The sequence below is a fragment of the Bos javanicus genome, chromosome 3 (assembly GCF_032452875.1).
Source record: "Bos javanicus breed banteng chromosome 3, ARS-OSU_banteng_1.0, whole genome shotgun sequence".
NCBI classification, from domain to species: domain Eukaryota; kingdom Metazoa; phylum Chordata; class Mammalia; order Artiodactyla; family Bovidae; genus Bos; species Bos javanicus.
The window spans coordinates 21,848,873-21,873,089 of NC_083870.1; the positions used below are offsets into that span (position 1 = coordinate 21,848,873).

The window sequence follows — 24,217 nt, forward strand, 5'->3', positions numbered from 1 at the left end:
ATCTTATGTATAATTTACTGGAATCACTCTCTAAGCTTGCTGCCGGTGCCAGCCAGCAAAGTCAATCAGGTCCCGAGAACGTGCACGGCGGGGCTAAGAAAGAAACTAAAGCAAGAGACTACAACAAAGATGGGGTCGAGAGGTTCAGACACGTCTCCACGAAGGGACGCAGTCTGACACCAACTTTATTCAGCATCTTATATTTATACAGAAAAGCCAGTTGACATTTTTTCTTGGTTGACCTATACCTCTTACAAAAAGTCACAAGAAATCTTGAGAGCATGGGAATGGCACCCTGTTATTATTTCTTACACCAGATAACATTTCCCTGTGCGTGAGAAGTTTGCACAGAACTCCAGGTGCCTGCAGTAAATAAGCGCCTAATCTCTGGGGTGGCAGGACAGAGAGCTATGTTTGCAAGCAAACCCTCAAGGACTAAGGCAGCTCCCAGAGCTGTGGTCCTTCGGACAAAGGACCCCGTTCTCACGGGCAGCTCCCCGCATCTCCCCCTTTCTTTTTATATAGGCGCACACTTATGTTCCTTTAACCGCAGACCATTTCCATAGATGGAAGCCTTTATCATCCATAGATCATCAATCAGTTTTTTCATTATACAAGGTGCAAGAAATAAAAGTTAAAATTATTAAGAATAGTCCTCCTATGGCTGCTCCCAAGTACCAAATACTATTGACAGTAGGTACATGTCGAAAAAGTTCTTTAACAAAAGACTCAGCTCTTTTTGCAACATCCAAATCAAGTCTGGGTGCATTTTCAATGTTCATTATTTCCTGATGTAGATGCAGCAAATCTAAGGAAATATTTTCATTATGCCAAATACCTTCTAAATGAGCTTTCACCTTATCCCAAGCAGTTATAGTACCATTATATTTTTTGGGAGTAACACAGATCCATTGAAAATCAGCATGACATTGTACTCGTAATCTCAACTTTATACTTTGAACCTCTTCACCTAAAAATTTTACAACATCATAAAGGGCATTCAATCGATCCTCTAGCTTTTTGTCAATATCTTCTTGAGTCCCCAGGGCAATGGATGCATTTTGTGCCAGATTATTAACAAAAGTTGCAGTTTGCACTGATTGTGCCAAGGACAGGGCTGCAGTAATCGAGGAAGCAGTAAGAGTTACCAAAGCTACAAATCCCAGAATTATTAACCCTATTCCCCTGCGATAGAGCATTAAAGCACCCTCTACTTCTCTCCAAAGTTCAAGTCCCCTTTCATCATACCAAGACCCATTAATCTTTACAGGAACCATAACAAAAGCAGGCTGTCTTAAGACTAGAACCCTAGTTTGATTAGTAATTCCCCTAACACAGTTAGTCAAAGTACAATTGTTACAAGTTACATTATAATTTCGTAACCCAGGTTGTATATTTACAGATCCTACTAGTAAAGCATAAGGGTGAGGCACACATGCACGAGGGTATCTCATGGTGAGATCCCACAAATAACCGTGTCTCACTTTCGATCCCACCTGAAGGTAGGAACCCTCACATCCAAGGGCGGCAGCTAGTTTCCAGATTTCTGTTTGGAACACTTTAGAGCCGCCCAAGTTCCAAATACGGGATGCAAAGTTCCTATTATCCTGAGCTCCAGGGTTTCGGGCCGAGTCTGGAGACCAGTCCCACAATGATTTATTTGTCCCAAATATGTTATAAACCGTAGCAGTTCCATCTTGACACAGCTTCCATGGTGCAGCAGTGACTCTTCCCCTTCTTCCAAAGTCGCAGAAAGGGATATCTAAAGGACCAGTTCCATTACGACGTTGAGGAATTCCAGACTCTTTCATTACTCCAGGAATACACAGGCTACAACCATTGTCATAATCAGCATGTCCTGACTCCCCAACAAAAAGGCATCCTATTGAATTAAAATATCTAGACAGACAAATAGGTAACGATCAAACACTCCATGATAAGAGAAATTAACTTGATTAGGAATAATACGTTTATCTGAAAAACCACCCAAAGCCACAGTATCATTAGTGTATATGGGAATGGACCGACCCTCCCAACCCACCGGTTGGAGAAGGGGAGGGTCGGGAAAATAAGCCCAGTAAGCACTTGAATATTCTTCAGAATGTGTAGTATTAATCTGATTTAAGATAAATAATAAGGTTATCAGGAAGCTTAAAGGTGATATCAGATCGCCCTGCACAGCAACACTATTCTGTGCCTCTCGCATCAATGTCTGAAGTTGTTGCCGAGATGGTAATTCATCATGCTCTTGAATCGTCAATCTCCTCATCTGATTTGCTAGAGATCGTCTCTGGCGTGCGTACCAACCTTTCCGGCAGCCAGCGCGGCGCTTCGGCATCCTGTGGGAAAACACAAACATGCCCTCGTCCCCAAATTAGTACTGGATCTGGTCCATACCATTTTTCCACAAGTGGGTCTTTCCAAAAGACTTTAGGTCTTATTGTTTGTGTATCAAAGTTCCAAAATCGCTGTGCTGCTGAATGGCCACTTATATCCAATTGTAAAAAATTTAGAACAAATAAAGCATGGTTTAGAGAGTTGGAGGGGGTATTGGGATACAATTCCCCCTTCTTTAGTTTTTGCAATTGATGTTTGAGAGTTTGATGTGCCCGTTCAATAATTCCTTGACCTTGAGGATTATAAGGGATACCTGTTTTATGTGAGATAGACAATTGTGTACAAAATAGTTGAAAATATTTTCCAGTGTATCTTGGACCATTGTCTGTTTTTATGGTCTTAGGGGTTCCCATAACAGCAAAACATTTAATGTAATGAGCTATACAATGTTTGCTAGCTTCTCCGGATTGTAGAGAGGCATGTAAAAAGCCGGAGAAGGTGTCAATAGTAACATGAACAAATTTTTGTTTACCAAATTTAGGAATATGGGTAACATCTATTTGCCATATATCGTTTGGCAACAATTTTCGAGGATTAACTCCATAATGGGGGACGCTAAAAAATTGAGGACATGTTTGACACTGCTTAACAATCTGTCTGGCAGCTTCTCGAGTAATGCCAAATTGAAGTCTTAAGCTATTACTGTTTTGATGGTGTAAGCTGTGGGAAGTTTTTGCCATTTGTTCCAATGAAGGAAATATCATACGTGTAGCTTCATCAGCCAAAGCATTGCCTCGTGCCAAAGGTCCAGGAAGCCCAGAGTGAGCACGAATATGACCAAAATAGCATTTATTAATTCTGGAACAAATTAAATGTTGTATATCACGAAAAAGAGTTTGGATAGTAGAATTCAGGGTACCAATAAATGGAACAGTCTCAATAGTGTTTAAGGCTCTTATGATATATTGACTGTCAGAATATAAATTAAATGGAGCAGAAACTTGTAATAGAGCCTGAAAAATGGCAAATAGTTCTACTTCTTGAGCAGACTTATAATTAGTATGCCAGGTGGTAGTATTGTCCTGTATAATCAAACTAGCTATTCCATTAGAAGAGCCATCAGTAAATACAGTTAGGGCATTGGCAAGGGGCTGAGAAACAATGATTTTGAGGAAGAGAAATTGGTGATAGTGAGCAAATTGTAAAATCTTATCTGAGGGATAATGATTATCAAGCCGTCCACTAAAACCAGCTAAGGCAATAACCCAATTGTCGCTAAACTGAAACAGCCAGTCCTGCTGAATTTTAGAAAATGGAACACATATAAAATGTAGGTCTCTTCCTAGATATACAGTGGATTCTGACCGCCCAAGAGCTATTAGGGCAGCAACCAAATCATAATAGGGGGTTAGTACCCGAGAGGGAGAGGCAGGCAAGTGAAGCCATCTTAAAGGCAATCTTTGGAATAAGACTGCTGTAGGAGCATGTTTAGTAGGAAGAATATATAAACCCCATTCTTGAGTATAGTCGCAATAAGTAGCTTGTTGTTTAGACAGGGCCTGTTTAACTTTATCTAAGGCTTGCCTTCTCTCCAGAGTCAGAGTTCGGGGGGAAGTTGGATCAGGATCACCCTTCAGAATATCAAAAAGAGGCTTTATTTCCCCTGTAGTTAGCTTCAAGTAAGGTCTTATCCAATTAATATCTCCTAACAGTTTTTGGAAATCATTCAAGGTGACCAGATTATCTTTACGAATCTCTATCTTCTGAGCTCGAAACCATTCTTTTTCCAGAAAAAACCCCAAATAAGAATGGGGGGGGGGGGCGGGGAAGCGTTGCACCTTTTCTGTTGTGATAATCAAACCATAATCCTGTAATGCAGTTTGCATATAAGCGAATGTTGTTAATAGCAACTCCTCATCTTGATATGCCAAAAGAATATCATCCATATAATGAATAATATATACTTGGGAGTACAAGGACCTAGTGGTTTTTAAAGCTTGAGCAACAAATTTCTGACAGAGTAGGACTATTAGCCATTCTCTGAGGTAAAACTTACCACTGATATCTTTGCATAGGTTCTTTATAATTTGTAGAAGGGACACTAAAAGCAAATCTTTGACAGTCATTAGTGGCAAGGGGAATAGTATAAAAGCAATCTTTTAAGTCAATAATAATTTTGTAAGTATTTTTTGGAATGGCCATGGGGGTAGGCAACCCCGGCTGAAGGGGGCCCATCAATTCCATTGTTTCATTAACCTTTCGTAAATCCTGTAATAGCCTCTATTTACCTGTTTTCTTTTTAATGACAAAAATAGGTGAATTCCAAGGTGAATTTGAGGGGGTAATATGTCCGAGAGCAAGCTGTTCCTGCACAAGCTGATTGGCAGCCGTGATCTTTTCTATTGATAGGGGCCACTGATCAACCCATACTGGATCGTCACACTTCCATTTTATCGGATCAGCATGGATTGGAGGACGATCAATGACCCCTCCTAAAAACATCCTATACCTTTTCTATCATTCTTAACTGCAGGGATCAGGGGTTGTAAAGGCCCTTGTGAATCTATCCCCAACCCCTGATGGGGTAAAAGGCCTTGGTCTAACAATTGATTACTAATCTTTTTATCTGGACTATAAAGATATACCCCCATATTCATCATAACATCTCTCCCCCATAGATTAACCAGCAGTCCTGGCAAAACATAAGGTTGAAAATGTCCTTCATGTCTTTCTTCGTCTCTCTATTTTAAAAAGGTTGAACTCTGTTCTGGGTCATGTGATTGCCCAATGCCTTGCAAAGTAGAAATTACAACCTGCTTAGGCCATTCATCAGGCCAATGTTTTTGAGATATGACGGAAACATCTGCACCAGTATCCAAAATACCTTTAAAAGGCTTTTCTTGAATATACAGTAGAAGCTCAGGGCGTTGCTTATTAATGGCCTGAATCTAATAAGCGTCTGAAGACCCGAAACCTTGGGATCCTCGTTCTTGCTTAATGGCTTTTCCAACTGGAATTGTAGGAAGTAGAATTAATTGAGCAACACGTTGACCAGATTGTATTACTGTTATGCCCTGTGGTGAATGGGCCATAATTTTTATTTCACCCATATAATCAGAGTCTATGACTCCAGGGGCTACTAATAAACCTTTCATCGTAGTACTGCTTCTCCCCAATAGGAGGCCCATAGTGTTCTTCGGAAGAGAGCCAAAAATTCCAGTTGGCAAAGCCTGCATGCCCATTCCTGGAGTTAATACTGTGTAGGTGGAGGAACTGAGGTCCAATCCTGCACTCCCTGCAGTTGCTCTGAACAACTCAGTAACAGTTCTGCGTTTTGGCCTTGAAGCGTCTCCAATTTGGTCAGATTTTGCATCGCCCCATAACATTGTTTCGGGGCCTGGGGCTGGCCCCTCACCCAGTTTCCCGAGACCGGAGGAAGTGGCTTTCCCTGTAAGTCAGTTTTAGAACGGCAATCCTTTGCCCAGTGTTTGCCTTTTTTACACCTAGGACAAAGGTTAGGGGTTTGAGCAGGTCTCTGGGCCTGCTTCTGCGGGCAGTGGGCAGCCTGATGACCCATCTGGCCACAAGAAAAGCAGCCAGAGCCAGGGACTCGAAGCCGACCACTAGTTTTATCCCGCTTTTGTTGTTGATACAGTATTTCTTTGACTGTCTTTCCTTGTAATGCCGCGGCCAAAGTTCTGTCTTGAACGTACGAAGGGCCGGTATCAGCACAAATCCGTATATAGTCAGATAAGCCTCCCTTTTTCCTGTAAGGTCTCAGGGCAGCTTGACAAGCCGAACTGGCATTCTCATAAGCAAGCTGTTTAGTCAACACCATCCCCGCCTGCTCATCCCCTATCATTTTACCAATTGCCTCAAGCAGGCGGGCAACAAAATCCTGATATGGTTCATCTGGCCCCTGGTGAATTTTAGATAAATCTTCAATCTTTTTATCAGAATTTGGAAGTTTATTTCATGCTCGTAGAGCCGCAGCACTAATCTGAGGGTAGGCTCTAGGCAAATAATTAAGTTGATTATTAATGTCTCGATAATCTTCCTCTCCCACCATCATTTCATAAGCGGTGTTCAGTCCCTGTCGCTGATTGATATCAGCTGTGATCCCACACTGTTCAGCAAACTCAGATTTCTATAGTAAATAATCTCTTCCAGATAAACAAGCCCGAGCAACCTGTTTTCAATCATTAGGTGGCAGATTTTGATTTCTTAAAGCCTCTATAATAGCCTGAGTAAATGTCGCAGTTGGGCCGTATTGTGTACAAGCCATTTTTAACTCTTTTAGTTGTTTAAAGGGTAGCGGCTCATAATACCTCTGCTGTTGAGCATTTTCAAATACTGGATAGATTCTTGAAAACCCGGGAATATGTTCTCCTTCATCATTAGCTCGCTTAATCACGTGTTGAAGAGGAGATAATAATATCTCACTTTTAATTTTTATGTTATCACCGGGCAAAGAAGCAGGGATAGATATAAGCTCTTGCAGTTCCACGAAAGGCGGAGGTAGATCGAGTCCAGCAAGAACCGAGGGAGGATATGCTGGAGGCACAGGCTGGCTGGAGTGGGAATCTCCCTGTGCATCCTTTTTTACTGCTATAACAATCTTTTGAATTAAATTTTCCAGCTGTTCTTCGGAAAGCCCTGAATGCTATTCCCCTTTTCCCGCGGAGGGGTTGTATGCTAACCATCATCTCCCAAGGCATATCCTCTCTATGGTACTGAGCCGCTTGTTCATTGAACTCTTCCTGTTCATCAGAGCTTAACACATCATCATTCCCTCCAGCCTTACAAGCTGTTCCCTCAGGCACAGCATAAAGTGGCTCAGGCAGAGGGGCGGAAGGCTCTGCAACTTTGGGTTCTGTGGAATCCCTGAGAGCCGTCTGAACTTTATGTCCCTCATGTTCAGGATCCAGACAGTCTCTTATGAAAGTCCACAAAGAAAAAGCATCCACAGGAACACGACTGGGACCATGTAAGGAATAATATGTCTGCAATTGTTTTCCTACCTTTTCCCAAGTTTCCAGACTAACTGTTCTTTCCTCTGGAAACCAGGGACAAACCTCTTCTATAAAAAGGAAAAACTTCTCTAGCTGTAACTTATTTACATGAATTCCCCTACCTTTTAACATAGTTTTCAACATATGTACAAATAACTGGCGGCTATTGCCTTGTCCCATGATTTATTACTCTTGACAATCACCCTCCCTGCCCTTTACTTTAATTAATTAGGAATTCCTCTTTACTTACCTCAATCTTGGCGGGCAGCGGCCGTCGTCGCGCTCCGATTCCTGAGTCCCTGTTTCGGGCACCACCTGCCGGTGCCAGCCGGCAAAGTCGATCAGGTCCCAAGAACGTGCACAGCGGGGCTAAGAAAGAAACTAAAGCAAGAGACTACAACAAAGACGGGGTCGAGAGGTTCAGACACGTCTCCACGAAGGGACGCAGTCTGACACCAACTTTATTCAGCATCTTATATTTATACAGAAAAGCGTGAGAAAGACAAGACAGTTGACATTTTTTCTTGGTTGACCTATACATCTTACAAAAAGTCACAAGAAATCTTGAGAGCATAGGAATGGCACCCTGTTGTTATTTCTTACACCAGATAACATTTCCCTGTGTGTGAGAAGTTTGCACAGAACTCCAGGTGCCTGCAGTAAATAAGCGCCTAATCTCTGGGGTGGCGGGACAGAGAGTTATGTTTGCAAGCAAACACCCTCAAGGACTGAGGCAGCTCCCAGAGCTGTGTCCTTCAGACAAAGGACCCCGTTCTAACGGGCAGCTCCCCGCAGCTTGCAATAAATTTCATTCTGAACCAGTGTTACTAAAGTGTTTTAATACAAGGTGGAAGATGACCAGCGTGGGTGATGAATATCGAGTTACACGTGGGGAGTATTTGATGTGTTGTACCCCAAATCTTACGCCCCGGCATGCTTCCATGATGCATGGAAAACACTCAGAGGTTTTCCTCTGGGGTCATATGGAACCTCGAAAATTGACCAACTGTATCTTTTCTTGGTAGAATGATATTTCAAAGTAGACCTTTACTTTCTTTTCCAAATTCCTTTCCTAGTCTTCACTTAAGTACCTTTCTGGGCTTTCTGAATTCTGGCTTTCACTTGGGTTCAGTTAGCATCTGTATGGGTAACGTCGTACTTAACAAAGGGAAAAACAACTATATAAGGGAAGATAAATAAATACCAGTGAGGTGGTACAAAACAGTATTACAGCTTAAGCTCAGGACTTACATCTCGTATATCCTGTTTAATCTATAGACTGTGTGCTTCAACACAGAAACTTTCCTATTTCCCAGCATCTTTCTTGGAGACTGATGTTGGTCCTCACCTGTGAGTGTTGTTGCAGGTGAAGAAGTCTGGAAGCCGTGTCACATTCCTGCTTGTGGACAAGGAAACTGACAAGCACCATAGCGAGCAGAAGATAAAAGTCAAGAGAGAAACAGCCAGTCTGAAACTGCTACCCTGCCAGCCCCGTGTTGTAGAGATGAAGAAGGGAAACAATGGCTATGGTTTCTACTTGAGGGAAAGCCCAGAACAGAAAGGTAAGGCACTTGAAGAGCAGAAAACTTGGCAGTGTAACCACCCAATTCTTCATCCCAGTCTGACTCCAGAGTTCCATTAGGCCCCCCAGCCCCCCAACAGGGTATCCTTAGGTTTTCATAGCAGAATTATAAGGCGGCATTTTGGATCTGAGCAGTAGCATGCCAGTAAATTGGCTCTCTGGGGGAAAAAAAAAAAAAAGCCCTAATTTGCTGCATGTGTTGTTTCGTTGTGGTGTAAATACTCCCACCATGTCTGATTTCAAGCTACAACATGCTGTCACAGAACACAAAGTTGGGAAGTATTCTAATGAGCTGGTGTGCGACAGCGCCAACACACCACTAGATCTGAGGCAGGGGTGTGGGTGGGGATCTGGGACATGAATAGAACCAGGAGTCTTTCTGATCCCCTGTAATTCAATAAGAATTAAGGTCCTCCTACACAAGCTGAATACATTAGGAAAAAAAAAATGTAGGTTCAGGCCATGAAAACTGTTATTCACCCAGAAGTTGCCATTTTCTTTCCATCATATATATTTACATTAATTTATGAAACATTAATTTGGCTTATATGGCATCAAAACATCCTCAGGATCTTTGAGAATATCAAACGAATGTGGTAAGAATTCTTCAGTCAAGAAGACCCCTATTTACTAGAGGAGATAAGACACATATGTCCATAACTGAAGGTAGATGGTGAGAAACATCTTAAAACAGGGCAGGTAAGATACTATGGAAGTTCAATGTTGGAGCAAGTTTTTCTCACTAAAAAGGTATTGGGAGGCCTCAAAGTAAAGGTAGCACTTGAGCTCTGCCTTTGTAGTATGAATAGAATTTGGGCAAGTTGATGGGGTAGGGACAAGTAAGTCCAATCCATGAAGATAGGATTGTGTGAATAAAGCAGGAAGACACAGGCTCAGTTTGACTGCCATTTGAAGTGTAGCACAGAAAATCAAGTTAGAAGGGTCAGTTGGAGAGACATATGATGGACTGTTAGTGCATGTTGAGGAGTTTAGACTTATTTTCAGAGTTAGTGGGGAGTTATTTTTTGAACAGTGTAAGAGAGAAGACAAATTAAGCCTACATTGTCTTGGGGGCTTTACACATCTCAATTACTCCTAATAATTTTACAAGAATTGCTGAAATTGGGGACTTGAAGAAGATACAATTTTTATATGGTCAAATAGTTCTAGTACAGCTAGAATCAAAATTAGGTCTGTTTAGTTCCAAAGCTCACACTCACACTGTCACGCTGGGGACTCGCTCAGATGTTGCATCAAGATGAATCTGAAGGCAGGTCTGTACTGGAGAAGGCAAACAAGGAGGGGAGAGCAACTGGTAAGGTAGCAGTTTAGGAAGAATTCAAGGCAGGAATGAATACAAACTGAATTTCAGGTAGAGGAACTAGGGCTCCAGAAGAGATGTGTAAAAATATTAAGGTAGCACTGAAGGACTTGGCTGATTAGACACAGGGAGTGGGTGCTGAGGAAGACTCATGCTACGTGTCAGTGACAGGAGGATGGTGCTCCCACTAACAGGTGACCAAGAGATGCCAAGCAACTGCTGGAAAAGTGAAACTAGAGCTTGTTAAAACTGTATGAGGGGCAAAAAAAAAAAAAAAAAAAAGGGTGAGAGATCTGAAGGTTTCTGGTGAAGATGGTTTAATTCCTGAAGACTCAACACCCATCTGTGTGGCATGCACTCACAAACCCATTCACAACTGAATTTGCCCAACTGCTACTAAAAGGCTAGCTTGGGTTTCCTGGGGTCTGAATTCTTTGGTTTTGTTCACCATTCTTCCCATCCTCTCCTCCCCTTTTTTGTGGCTTCGCTTCTACATAAGCATACATGTATGCACACTGACTTCCTGGGACTTTGCTGACCCTTACTGCTTAGCATGCTGTTTTGTCAAGACTGAATCCCAAACACTTTTAGTAATAACATTCTTTTAAGACCCTTTCATTATTAATGACTGGGTTTATTCCTGGAATGAGTTCTGACCAAACAGCGAGGTGGATAGGATGTGTATAGATATCCTAGGGGGAAGGACAGGAGTTGTACTCAGCATGCCTTTTATACCTATTTTATAAGGGCTTTAGGCCCCAGCAGAAATCCCCCAGTTTGTTTTCTAGGGATCTTTCTGATAATTCTATTTAATTTTTTTTGGGGGGGTGGGTAGGTCAAATCATCAAGGACATAGATCCCAAAAGTCCAGCAGAAAAGGCTGGCTTGAAGAACAATGACCTGGTGGTTGCTGTCAATGGCAAGTCTGTGGAGTCCCTTGATCATGACAGTGTGGTGGAAATGATTAGAAAGGGTGGAGATCAGACCTCTCTGCTGGTGGTAGACAAAGAGACAGACAACATCTATAAACTGGTAAGTAATACAAGGCCACATATTCATGACAAGGTTGGGTCCATTCACTCATGCCCTCAAACTTTGGTTAAGTTACCACTTTGATCTTCATACTGGAAGAGGCATAACAATCATCATTAAGGCTGCACTGAAGCTCAAATTGGTAGATAAGAGAATGTGATGGGTTCATGAGGTTTAAGTCCTTGGAAGTAAGATTTTTGAAAGAATTTGCAAATATAACTCCAGAATTTCTCTTGGTGACCTGTGAAAAATCTATGAACAATAGCCTGGAAATAAACAGATGTAGTCCTAACTTCCCCAAATAGGGAATGACTGGATTTTAATCTATAGACCAATGTGTTCTATCAATCCCATGTAAAAGCCTAAAGAATGTGAAAGTGAAGTTGCTCAGTCGTGTCCAACTCTTTGCGACTCCATGGACTGTAGCCCACCAGTCTCCTCCATCCATGGGATTTTCCAGGCAAGAATACTGGAGTGGGGTGCCATTTCCTTCTCCAGGGGATCTTCCCCACCCAGGGATCGAACATGGGTCTCCTGCATTATAGGCAGATGCTTTACCATCTGAGCCACCAGGGAAGTCCATAGGGACTAGTTTACAAACCCTTAGCAAGGGAGTAGAAACACAGATTCACCAAGACCAAGCTGTGTCAAACTAATCTTATTTCCTTTTATCTCTTAGTCACAATAGCTATTGTCTGCATATTTTAAAGTTTTTTATAACACATTTATCACAAGAACTGAGGTTCACTCTAGCTTAGCAGACATTCAGGGGCCTTCTAAAGTATCATCTGCCTTGTTGGGTGTTGGTCACAAAAATGAACAAAGATGAACTTGTTCTATGTGATATACAATAGAAGCATCCAAAGGCATATAAATGATATAGAGGGAGGAATATTATGGATGGTAGAATTAGCCTCCTTCAGATTAAAAAAACCTGAAGCTTAGAGAGACTAAGTGATTGGCTAAACTCACCCATTTTAGCAAAGACTGAAGTCAGTATTTGAAAGCAAGTTTTAATTTATTATGCCATACTCCCTCCCAGCACATTCTGAATAGATATTTCAAGACATTTGTGTAAAGAAGACTAAAGAGTGAACTGGATGATAGAAAAATTAATGGGTTTTTAACTAGTTGAACCATACCTAATAGTACTTGATACTGGACCAAATGTCAACACGAACAGATGTTTAATAGCATGCTGTTTGTTCCTAAGCTACCATATTATTAAATGTGGTTGGAGACATGGAAAAATATTTAATATACTTAAGTCATACAGATGACTTAATGTGTTGATGGATAATTACTAGAGACTAATATTTAAATATCTAGTCAAAGATAGAAGAATAAAAACTAGTAAGTTTAAAGTTTAATCAGGAATATATTTCAAGTACTAAACTAACTTAAAAGTAAATTGTATAAATTTCAAATGATGAGGCCTGAACTGATGACTAAAGAAAAAAGTGCAGAAAACTTGACGACACTCTAAGTAGCTGCCCCTACCAAAAAAACTCAATTTAAGGTTACATTAATTGACACTTGGCTTTTGAAGATGATAGTATTACTGTTCTGAGTTGATCAGACTATACCTGAAATTACCAGTAATGTGATTTTGGGTAAATTACCCTCCCTGTGCCTGTTTCCTTCATTGTAAGGTGGGTGTATCTATGGCAAAGGGTGGTTATTAAGTGTTAAATGAGTTGATCAACAATGAGTCTAGTCCTGGCAACCTCACTTTAGGCCAGTGTCAAGAAAGGTAACCAGGGAAGAGGTTTTGTAAGACATTATGTGAATATTTGGTTTGAATAACCATAGGTTTTGGGGAAGAAAGGAACACACTGTCAAGAATTTAAAAGGCTAAATGGTAACTATGCAAGGTAATGGATCTGTGTTAATTAACTTGATCGTGGTAATCATTTCACAATGTATATGTCTAGCAAATCATGATGTGTATACCTCAAACATATACAACTGCAACTATCAGTTATACATTGTTAGAGCTGGGAAGATACATGAAGCAAAAATTGATGAAATTGAAAAGAGAAATACAATTCTACAATGATAGTTGAAGACTTCAATAGCCCATTCTCAATACTGGATAGAACCAGACAGAAGTAAGGAACTAGAGGACGTGAACAATGCAAACCAGCTAGATCTAACAGTCACACACAGAACACTCTACCCAACAACGGAATACACATTCTTCTCAAGTGCGCATGGGATAGTCCCCAGAATAGACCACGTGCTAGGCCACAAATCAAGTCACAAGAGCCAAATGATGGAATCATCCCAAGTGTCCACTGACAGATAAATGGATTTAAAACAAATAATACACACACACACACACATGAATTTGAAAGGCTATTACATGTGGAAAGTAGACTTATTTTTGAGGTGTCCTACGGGGCACAGTTTCACCAAGTAGAGAAGGCATAAGGAGCTAGCTTTTGGCTTAAAGACAACCAAAGCTACCAGGAAAAAGCTCTCAGAGTGGGAAGCTCCCAGTCGGAGGTAAAAATCAAACAGAAGTCAGAAGGTCACTGCAGTAGCTGCTGTAAAGGGAATTCAGGCATCAAGTCCTCTTCATGCATGCTTGCTTGTGTGCTTGCTGAGTTGCATCCGACTCTTTGCAACCCCATGGACTGTAGCCTGCCAGGATCTTCTGCCAGGATCTTTCTTGACTGGAAATGGTATTTTCCAGTCAAGAAAATGAGTGAGTTGCCATTTCCTCCTCCAGGGCATCTTCCCAACCGAGAGATCAAGCCTGCCTCTTCTGTGTCTCCTGTACTGGCAGGCAGGTTCTCTATCACTAGCGCCACCTGGGAAGTCCCGAGTCGTTTCCGATGCCTCCTAATCTTATGACAGAATGACTTAACTATAATTTTAATGTTTTGATTAATATGAGAGAAATTGGATCTAAAAAGATGCCTGTCTCCATCCTCTTCCTCCCTCTTCTCTTGCAAAGTAAGTTCCATAGAGGGGTAGGTACATGATGGTTGGATCTTTGATATATATATCAGCGAATAAAACAAACACCTAGACCAGTTCTTGGCACATACCAGACACCCAAATATTTGAATGAAGAATGAGTAAAGACTCATTACTGTCCTCTGCCTCAAGATTAGCTGCTACTGTCAGATACAGTTGATCTGCAGTGATAGCAGAAGTATTTTCGCATGTGATGAGTCACTCTGACAATTTTCCACATTTTAAAGAGAAAGAAATGTGGGAAGATTTGCAAGTACAGCATTGAAAGATCTGCGGTTCACTGAATTGGCTAAGTAGGAGGTTCTGTGCTAGTGCTACTCTTTTTAAAAAAATTTATTTTAGGTTGTGCTGGGTTGTGGTGTGCAGGCTTCTCACTGTGGTGGCCTGTCTTGTGGAGCACAGGCGGTCGTGCACGGGCTTCAGTAGCTGCAGCTTGTGGACTCTAGACAGCACGGACTTGAGTAGTTGTGATGAACAGGTTTGGTTGCCCTGAGGCAGACAGGATCTTCCTGGACCAGGGATCAAACCCATGTCCCCTGCACTGGCAGAAGGATTCTTATCCACTATATCATCAGGGAAGTCCTGTGCTAGTGCTACTCTTGTTTAGAAAGAAAGATGTGGTCTTGGGGTAAAACAGATGATACTAGAACCCCAAATCCAGTTTTAGCCAGGTTGTTGAACAGGAAGCAGGAGATCATAAGCCTAAACTCTGCAGGCTGGCTAAAGGTGAAGATGGCTATGGCTTTCACTTAAACGCGGTTCAGGGTTGGCCAGGCTCAGCTTCAATTGCTTGATTTTCTACTCATTGCCTAACAAATGTCCTGTACACCTGTGGGCAGTAATTAAATTGCCGATCCAAGATCTTACCATATCCAAACATACAACTATATAAAATATATAACTAAACAAAACAAAGCTTTAATTCTCTTAACTAAAACCCACAGTCAGCTAAACTCTTCATTCTGTAACAAAAACTAGTCCTATGTTTCCTGTTTCTCTGTCTGGGAGTTGAAATGGATTAGAAGTATTTAAAGACAGTGAGGAGTCTGGATGGGAGGGAGTTTGGGAGAGAATGGATACACATATATGTATGGCTAAGTCCCTCTGCTGTCCACCTGAAACTCTCACAACATTGTTAACCGGCTATCAGATCAGATCAGATCAGTCGCTCAGTCGTGTCCGACTCCTTGCAACCCCATGAATCGCAGCACGCCAGGCCTCCCTGTCCATCACCAACTCCCGGAGTTCACTCAGACTCACATCCATCGAGTCAGTGATGCCATCCAGCCATCTCATCCTCTGTCGTCCCCTTCTCCTCCTGCCCCCAATCCCTCCCAGCATCAGAGTCTTTTCCAATGAGTCAACTCTTCGCATGAGGTGGCCAAAGTACTGGAGTTTCAGCTTTAGCATCATTCCTTCCAAAGAAATCCCAGGGCTGATCTCCTTCAGAATGGACTGGTTGGATCTCCTTGCAGTCCAAGGGACTCTCAAGAGTCTTCTCCAACACCACAGTTCAAAAGCATCAATTCTTCAGTGCTCAGCCTTCTTCACAGTCCAACTCTCACATCCATACATGACCACAGGAAAAACCATAGCCTTGACTAGACGGACCTTTGTTGGCAAAGTAATGTCTCTGCTTTTGAATATGCTATCTAGGTTGGTCATAACTTTCCTTCCAAGGAGTAAGCATCTTTTAATTTCATGGCTGCAGTCACCATCTGTAGTGATTTTGGAGCCCAGAAAAATAAAGTCTGACATTGTTTCCACTGTTTCCCCATCTATTTCCCATGAACCAGCTATACTCCAATGCAAAATAAAAAGCTTAAAAAAAAAAAAAAAAGACAGTGAGGAGTCTAGCATAGCAGAGTATCAGCTAATGGTTATATCAGCAAATAGTAAAATAGAGTACAACAGACACAGGACTGGAGTGGGGAGTGGGAGATGCAAGTAGTAAATGATTGGAATTGACTTTTGTTACCATATGTGACTGTGTGAATGCCAACTTCCTCTACCCACTCCCCCAACTGATTGCTGCTGCTGCTGCTGCTAAGTCGCTTCAGTCGTGTCCGACTCTGTGCGACCCCTGAGACAGCAGCCCACCAGGCCTCCCCGTCCCTGGTATTCTCCAAGCAAGAACACTGGAGTGGGTTGCCATTTCCTTCTCCAATGCATGAAAGTGAAAAGTGAAAGTGAAGTCGCTCAGTCCTGTCCGACTCTAGTGACCCCATGGACTGCAGCCTACCAGGCTTCTCCATCCATGGGATTCTCCAGGCAAGAGTACTGGAGTGGGGTGCCATTGCCCAATTGATTACTATAATTCAAATAGTGACAAAAATATCATCTCATGTTTCACTTCTCTAATGTGTCTAAGGAGCTGTGAAGAGTTCTGAAGACCATCTTACTGAGGGAAAGGCCCAGGTGAACCTCCTCTGCGTGAGGTATTGGGCAAGTCACTCAATGTCTTATAATCTCCCAACAGGGAGACTGCTGACAATTTGTTCAGTGACTTGCTCACTATCATGGAATTAGAACAAACTAGCAGTTCTGTTAGATTTGGATCCTTGTACAACATTCTGTGCTGCTCTTATTTTATGTGTATGTACATTTGCTTACATGTTTATGCTCATTATTCTGTAACTAAGCTCAATCTTCCTTTATACCTTTTTTGTTTGGGGTAGTAGAGATATTTTACAGCCCACAACCAGATGTATCTGGAAGAGGAGTGGAACATAGAGGATACCTTATAAATTAAACCAGTACATTTAATAAAGTGTGAATTCTCATACTTATCATTAATGTTTTTTCCACTTTATTTTCAAAAGGCTGGCTTTTCTCCATTCTTCTACTATCAAAGCCAAGAGCTGCCTAATGGTTCTGTCAAGGAGGTTCCAGCTCCTACTCCTGCTCCTCTGGAGGTCTCAAGCCCAGAAACTACAGAGGAAGTAGGAGATCATAAGCCTAAACTCTGCAGGCTGGCTAGAGGTGAAGATGGCTATGGCTTTCACTTAAACGCAGTTCGGGGTCAGCCAGGCTCATTCGTCAAAGAGGTATGGTGAGCTGGGTCCAGCAGCCCAGCGAACACAGCCACAGTGAGGACAGTCTCAGTGCCTCCCACTCACTAATGGCTCAGTAAAAAGATTACACCAAAGGCCTACACTGAGGGTCTCACTTGGGTTCAAGTAAATACTGGTCTCATACCCTTTACGATAGCTATGAGTACATCAAAGTTCACATCATTTGTTTCTGAAACATCTGTGTGTCTCTTTAGACATTTCAAATTAAATAAACACAGTGAGTTGACATGACTGTGGTTAACAGTCATTACTAACAACTCTTGTCTGGGAGTAATACCTGTTTGCTTCTGTGTGTCTGGGATAATGCCATTACCCTGCAGGGACAGACAGAAAACTATCTCTGTAGCTCTCAAGTTGGGAATGAAGAAGGGGGACCTATGGAATCTAATGCCTTCACCCTGGAAAGCACCGTATGAGAGATACACAATAGGATATTCAACCATTGTGAACACTATTCTTTTGAGTAGCGCTTATGAAATTGTAGCTTTAATAAGCAGAAAGCATTAGGGCACCATTTTAAACTTCTGTACTTCAAGGAGAAATGTCTGTATTCTCAACATGACTCAGAATAAATTCTCAAAGCCCTCATCTCTCCTCTGAAGAATTGCTAGTCTAACAGTCTGTGGTCTCTGTTTGAAGTGGTAACTCAGCATTCTGCTCACAGGTGCAGAAGGGCGGCCCTGCTGATCTGGCTGGACTGGAGGATGAGGACGTCATCATTGAGGTGAATGGAGTGAACATGCTGGATGAGTCCTATGAGAAGGTGGTGGACAGAATCCAGAGCAGTGGCAAGACTGTCACACTCTTAGTCTGTGGAAAGAAGGCCTATGATTATTTCCAGGCTAAGAAAATCCCTATCGTTTCCTCCATGGCTGATCCGCTGGATGATGACCCTGATCCTGATGAAGGAAGGCTGGAAGGATCAGAGCAAAACTCACACACGGCAGAAGAAAGAGAACGAGTGAGTGGTGATACATTGCTTTTAGTGATCTAACTAACCAGAGTATGGTAAAGTCCTTAACAAGTGCACCATGTATCTACGTTTACCACAGGTTTCCTAGAACACTAGAACATTACAGTGTAAAGAGAACGAGCAAATTCAGTTACCATGGGTGAGAGGAGGTAGTTTAAGAATAAACTTATTTTTCATAGCATGGAGTTGACAGTAACTTATCAAAATTATAATGAAAACACCAGAAGAACCCAAATCAGACTATTTACATACAAATTCTGGAATTGCCATTTATTACTCTTGGGTAATAGGCTGGGTAATTTACCAGCCTTGGGTAACAAGTAATAGAAAATAATGGATTTATTCTCTGTGCCTCAGTTTCTCCACCTATAAAACAAAGATAATTTGTAGGATTGTTATCAGGATATATTAAGACTGTTGAAGTCTTTGAACAGTGCCTGGTTCATGGTGAGCATGAGAACGAATGGTGGTGGTTAGAGACAATATTCTTTTTAAAATAACTGGCAGGTATTCAAGTTTCATTACTGAGGAAGAATAAACATTATTCTGTTTGTATTTCATTTAGATAAATTCCTTGACAAGTCTCAGTTTCTCTTCATAGATGAACTTGAGGTCCAAAGGTAAACTATCCAAGTTCATAAAGGAAATGTATGACAAAGCCAAGACTCTAAATAAAAGTTTTACATGTTTTTCATTACATTATTTCTGCAGATTGGTAATCTAAAAAGCAAATACTCATTTTTAATGAATACAAGCTATCTTAGTCTGTGTGGGCTGCTAAACAAAATACCATAGATTTGGTGGCTTATAAACAACAAACATTTATTTCTCACAGTTGTAGAGGCTCAGAAGCCCAAGATCACGGCACTGGCAGATTCAGGGTCTCGTGAAGGCGTTCTTCCGGGTTGCAGACTGCTGACTTCTGGCTTGCCTTCATATGGCAGAAGGAGCTAAGGAGTTCTGGGAGGCCTCTTGTAAAGGCCTGATCTGAGTCATGAGAGCTCTCCCCTCCTGACCTAATCACCTCCTCATCACCTTGGGAAACAGGATTTCATCCTCTGCACTTTAGGGAGATACAAACATGCAGACCATAGCATACATGTTGCTATTGACCTTGTATCCTATATTGTTTCACAAAGAAAGTATTCTAGATGTCTTTAAAAATATTCTATAATAACTCTATAGAAAGTCAATTGTAGTACTATGCTAGTTTATAGAAAAGAAATATGTATATATATATAGATATTAAAAGGAATGTGTCAGGGTCGAACAGCAAGCTGGAAATGAAGCCAAGTGCAGAATTTTGGTCACCAAGCTTCTCATAAGTGACTCTTCTTCCTGACTCGAGAAGTGCAAATCTAAAGCAGACCATCCATCTCCTTAAGTTCACACTCTTACCACTTACACATCCTCTGTTTCCTTTTGCACAGGCCCACAGTACAGCCTCTCATTCTTCTTCCAATTCTGAAGACACAGAGATGTGATGAGAACAAGCACTGGCTTTGGCTGACTGCTGTTTCTGGGTATTTAATAGGAATCCTTTCCCAAGGAATGAGCGGACATCCATTTACTGTCTTTGTTAGAGAAGAACTCCTTGGAAACCAGTTCATCACATGTGATTGTCTTCTGCTGTTATCTGTCTCAGGGGTGGCTACTGCAGAGAGCTTATTTATGGCCAACTTAGGAAAAGTTAATATACGAGCCAGATGCTTTTCATGCGATCTCTTTCAACCTTCAACTTAACTACTCTTCTCTGTTTGATGTTATTTCTTCTATAGGTTCCCAGAGCACCAAAGATGATTCATAAATCTGTATATGTGAGAACTGCTAATTAAGGTATCTGAGCAGATAAGCCTATTAAAACTATGCTTTTGTAAGAATGTTGTTGTTGCTGAAATAAATGCCATTAAAAATGCCTTTTGAGTATGCTTGAATTTTCTCTGTTGGCTGATAGAACCTTAATAGTGCTTTTGTTTCTGGTAAACTTTTTATGTTTTAACCTTCATTTTGCCTCTAGAAACCCTGAACACAACAAAACTCAGAATAAGATCTCAGCAACAAAGAGAGACCTCCTGGTAATAGAATTCAAGATTTTCTTAAATTGCATTTCTTAGTGTCTTACAAATTTTCCACAAGCTTCCTATTACAGATGAAGACACTGAGCTCTAGGATAGGAAAGTGACCTATTCCAGTTAAGTTATTCATTGTTTTATCCCACAACTGGCAGATGAAAAGAAAAAATGAAATATCATCAGTGACTTGAATTTAGAGTAATTCACTCTTAAATAATACTAGTAAAGTGAAAGTGAAAGTTGCTCAGTCGTGTCCTTTGTGACCCTATGGACTATATAGTCCGTGGAATTCTCCAGGCCAGAACACTGGAGTGGGTAGCCTTTCCCTCCTCCAGGGGGTCTTTCCAACCCAGGGATCAAACTAAGTTGAAGGGAAATCAAGAAAAATGCCATACTCTGACACTGGTACACTGTTTCAGTTGCACACCACTCCTTCCCCAGCACAGATGAACTTTCGGTTATTTGAAGGGGTAAAGGGCTGGGGAGGAGGGCTGGGACGCTTGACATCGCTGACAAGCAATGGTACCAAGCTATCCCTGATAGAGTGACAGTAAGGCCCAAGTGTTAACAATCTCTGATTTTAATGATAGTCAATCTCAAGGGAAAGTCATAACCTCCTCCATGGGATCCTTGATTTAAACAGAATCTCATGTGTTTAACCAGCTACCTTACATTTCTCTTACCCCAGAGTTCCAGTGTATTTTCTCCCTTTAGCTTCTTGGCTCCTTTTAGCCCCACCACCTGACATACTCCACCAGCCTCCAACCAAACAGGGTACTCTTGGTTGAGTGCTAGCTTGAGTTACTTCTCTCTCTCATACAAATGAGAAGCTGAAGCTACTCATGATTACAGTATCATCTGAGGACAAAGGCGTAAGCTGCAGGTAGAATATGCTACCACAGCACTATGTTGTTTTAAAAATGTTAGGCCCTGGCCCCTCCAGTTTTTCCCTCTTATATCCAAATTCTGACACCACTGGCTTGTAGCAGTCTGTAATAGGCATGAGTTCAAGGTGCCATATGCTTCTCTGGTGCCTGTTTGTGGGCCAGATAGAGGAAGAGTATGCTGGAGAGAGCACTGACCAGGAAGATGACATCAAACCAACGGTGATAGAAGTTGAACTGCAGCTCTCCAAGGACTTCGGTGATGATGGTGCGGTACTCCAGAGGCATGCTCATTCGGATCAGCAGCACAGATGAGACGAAGTACATGCCCTGTAGGTCAAATGAAGTCAGAAGGGGCTTTGAATGCAGTGACAGACAAAGGAAATTGTTACAATATTAAAAAGTTGAAACATTTCTGGTATTTTACGGCTCTAGACATAAAGCTAGTTCATTAAACTTACCATTATCTGAGCTAATAGCAGGACAATGACATTGGAGGACTTACTGCTGGAGATGGCATAAAAGAACTGTCAAGAAAGGGAGGAAAGATGATTATACAGTACTTCTAGATTCCTGTGTCAAAAACATTAAGTAGTATAGTTAGCATGTAAATAAAAGTGTTTTTTTCCATGCCACCATCTTGTATAGAACCGTTCATAAGATTAAGGCTATAAATAAGACATGTAAACAGACGGCCCCAAAAGGATCCACTTACAGTTTTCCCATATGGGTAAGTACGGGAAAATATCACTACAAACTAGTAGCATCACTACTAGTGATGCTTTGTAGGAAGCATCACTATGAACAAAGCTAGTGGAGGTGATGGAATTCCAGTTGAGCTATTTCAAATTCTAAAAGATGATGCTGTTAAAATGCTGCACTCAATATGCCAGCAAATTTGGAAAACTCAGCAGTGGCCATAGGACTGGAAAAGGTCAGTTTTCATTCCAATCCCAAAGAAAGGCAATGCCAAAGAATGCTCAGACTATCGCACAATTGCACTCATCTCACATGCTAGTAAAGTAATGCTCAAAATTCTCCAAGCCAGGCTTCAACAGTATGTGAGCTGAGAACTTCCAGATGTTCAAGCTGGATTTAGAAAAGGCAGAGGAACCAGAGATCAAATTGCCAACATCTGTCAGATCATAGAAAAAGCAAGAGAGTTCCAGAAAAACATCTGATTTATTGACTATACCAAAGCCTTTGACTGTGTGGATCACAACAAACTGTGAAAAACTCGTCAAGAGATGGGAATACCAGAATACTACCTGCCTCCTAAGAAATCTGTATGCAGGTCAAGAAACAACAGTTAGACCCGGACATGGAAAAACAGACTGGTTCCAAATTGGGAAAGGAGTACGTCAAGGCTGTATATTGTCACCCTGCTTATTTAACTTATATGCAGAGGACATCATGCAAAATGCCAGGCTGGATGAAGCACAAGCTGGAATCAAGACTGCCAGGAGAAATATCAATAACCTCAGATATGCAGATGACAGCACCCTTATGGCAGAAAGTGAAGAGAAACTAAAGAGCCTCTTGAAAGTGAAAGAGGAGAGTGAAAAAGCTGGCTTAAAACTCAACATTCAAAAACTAAGGTCATGGCATCCAGTCCCATCACTTCATGGCAAATGGATGAGGAAACAGTGGAAACAGATCCAAAATCACTGCAGAGAGTGACTGCAGCCATGAAATTAAAAGACGATTCCTCCTAGGAAGAAAAGCTATGACCAGCCTAGACAGCATATTAAAAAGCAGAGACATTACTTTGCCAAAAAATGTTCATCTAGTCAAAGCTATGGTTTTTCCAATAGTGATGTATGGATGTGAGAGTTGGACCATAAAGAAAGCTGAGCACTGAAGAATTGATGTTTTTGAACTGTGGTGTTGGAGAAGATGCTTGAGAGTCCCTTGGACTGCAAGGAGATCAAACCAGTCAATCCTAAAGGAAATCATTTCTGAATATTCACTGGAAGGACCGATGCTGAAACTGAAGCTCCAATACTTTGGCCACTTGATGTGAAGAGCCGACTCATTAGAGAAGACCCTGATGCTGGGGAAGACTGAGGGCAGGCAGGATAAGGGGGTGACAGAGAATGAGATGGTTGGATGACATCACCGACTCATTGGACATGAATCTGAGCAAACTCCAGGAGATAGTGAAAGACAGGGAAACCTGGCGTGCCGCAGTCCATGGAGTTGCAAAGAGTCAGACAGGAATTAGCGACTGAACTGAACTGATATGGGTAAGCTGGTGGTTTTAAGTATTATAACGTGAAAAGATTCCCACTTACCAGAAACCATGTGATACATATGATTTTAGCATCATTATATAATATTAAAGCAAATTAAACCAGGCCACTCCAAGCCCCTGTAGTTGTTTCTGGGCTCCTGAGCTCTTCCTAAAATTGTGCTGAATGCTTGCAGAGCCCTTTCCCCTTCCCAACCTCTTCGCTCCTCTCATTTCAACAGCTCTTGGATTTTGAAATCCCACCTCTTCTACCAGAGAATTTACCTTCCAGTTCCATGAAACCTTCCTTTGCTGATCAGAAAACAGCCCAACGTTCAGCTTCTCCTACTTCCATATTCTCTTTACAAGCGACTCGCCCAGTTATTCGTCTCACCTCAAATACTACCTCATTTATTCATTCCAGCTATCTGCTCAGCATCTACCAAGTGCCAGGTGCTGTTCTAGATGCTGGTGACACATCAGTGAACGAAACATACTGTGATCTCATTCTGTGACCTTTGGTAACTACTTATCTGTCTGGTGTGTGATGTAAATACATTATCATCAATTTATGTGCTAGTCTAACTTTTTCTTTTATTCTGTGGCATGTCTTTTACAAATTTGTAGTTGTTGTTTAAGATCTCAGAAAGCAGAAATCTTAATTAGGTAAAGTTATCTCACAATGCCACATGTAATTAAGTACTTTTCAACTCAA

General features: G+C 41.6%; 3 protein-coding genes and 1 non-coding gene across 15 annotated transcripts in view; 1 reads left to right on the plus strand and 3 right to left on the minus strand.

Annotated features, from left to right (window-relative positions):
• PDZK1 (PDZ domain containing 1) overlaps positions 1–20,231 on the plus strand; it is a 63,327-nt gene extending 43,096 nt beyond the window's left edge. For 3 of the 4 annotated variants that reach the window (XM_061408787.1, XM_061408791.1, XM_061408782.1), the window contains exons 5-9: positions 8,716–8,911; positions 11,088–11,284; positions 17,092–17,316; positions 18,008–18,304; positions 19,747–20,231. In XM_061408787.1, the coding sequence (XP_061264771.1) occupies positions 8,716–8,911; positions 11,088–11,284; positions 17,092–17,316; positions 18,008–18,304; positions 19,747–19,800 (969 nt within the window). In that variant the 3' untranslated portion in view covers positions 19,801–20,231. The remainder of the gene's footprint in view (positions 1–8,715; positions 8,912–11,087; positions 11,285–17,091; positions 17,317–18,007; positions 18,305–19,746) is intronic. The other variant, XM_061408797.1, reaches the window with a different exon arrangement.
• LOC133242646 (endogenous retrovirus group K member 13-1 Env polyprotein-like) lies at positions 131–7,689 on the minus strand. Its single transcript, XM_061408812.1, has 2 exons — positions 7,600–7,689; positions 131–2,339 (listed from the first exon to the last, which is right to left on the minus strand). Exon 2 carries the CDS (start codon positions 1,809–1,811, stop codon positions 594–596), a length of 1,218 nt encoding a protein of 405 aa, XP_061264796.1. The 5' UTR covers positions 1,812–2,339; positions 7,600–7,689; the 3' UTR covers positions 131–593.
• GPR89A (G protein-coupled receptor 89A) overlaps positions 7,754–24,217 on the minus strand; it is a 59,193-nt gene continuing 42,729 nt past the window's right edge. For 3 of the 9 annotated variants that reach the window (XM_061408772.1, XM_061408766.1, XM_061408746.1), the window contains 4 exons: positions 21,734–21,799; positions 21,471–21,602; positions 10,152–10,207; positions 7,754–9,089 (listed from right to left, as the gene is read on the minus strand). In XM_061408772.1, the coding sequence (XP_061264756.1) occupies positions 9,038–9,089; positions 10,152–10,207; positions 21,471–21,602; positions 21,734–21,799 (306 nt within the window). In that variant the 3' untranslated portion in view covers positions 7,754–9,037. Of the gene's footprint in view, positions 10,213–18,559; positions 20,537–20,950; positions 21,603–21,733; positions 21,800–24,217 lie in introns of those variants that run through there. The other 6 variants (XM_061408777.1, XM_061408774.1, XM_061408753.1 and 3 more) reach the window with 4 other exon arrangements.
• Positions 11,789–11,860, minus strand: TRNAY-AUA (transfer RNA tyrosine (anticodon AUA)). The gene has a single exon. It is a non-coding gene; the product is annotated as a tRNA-Tyr (tRNA).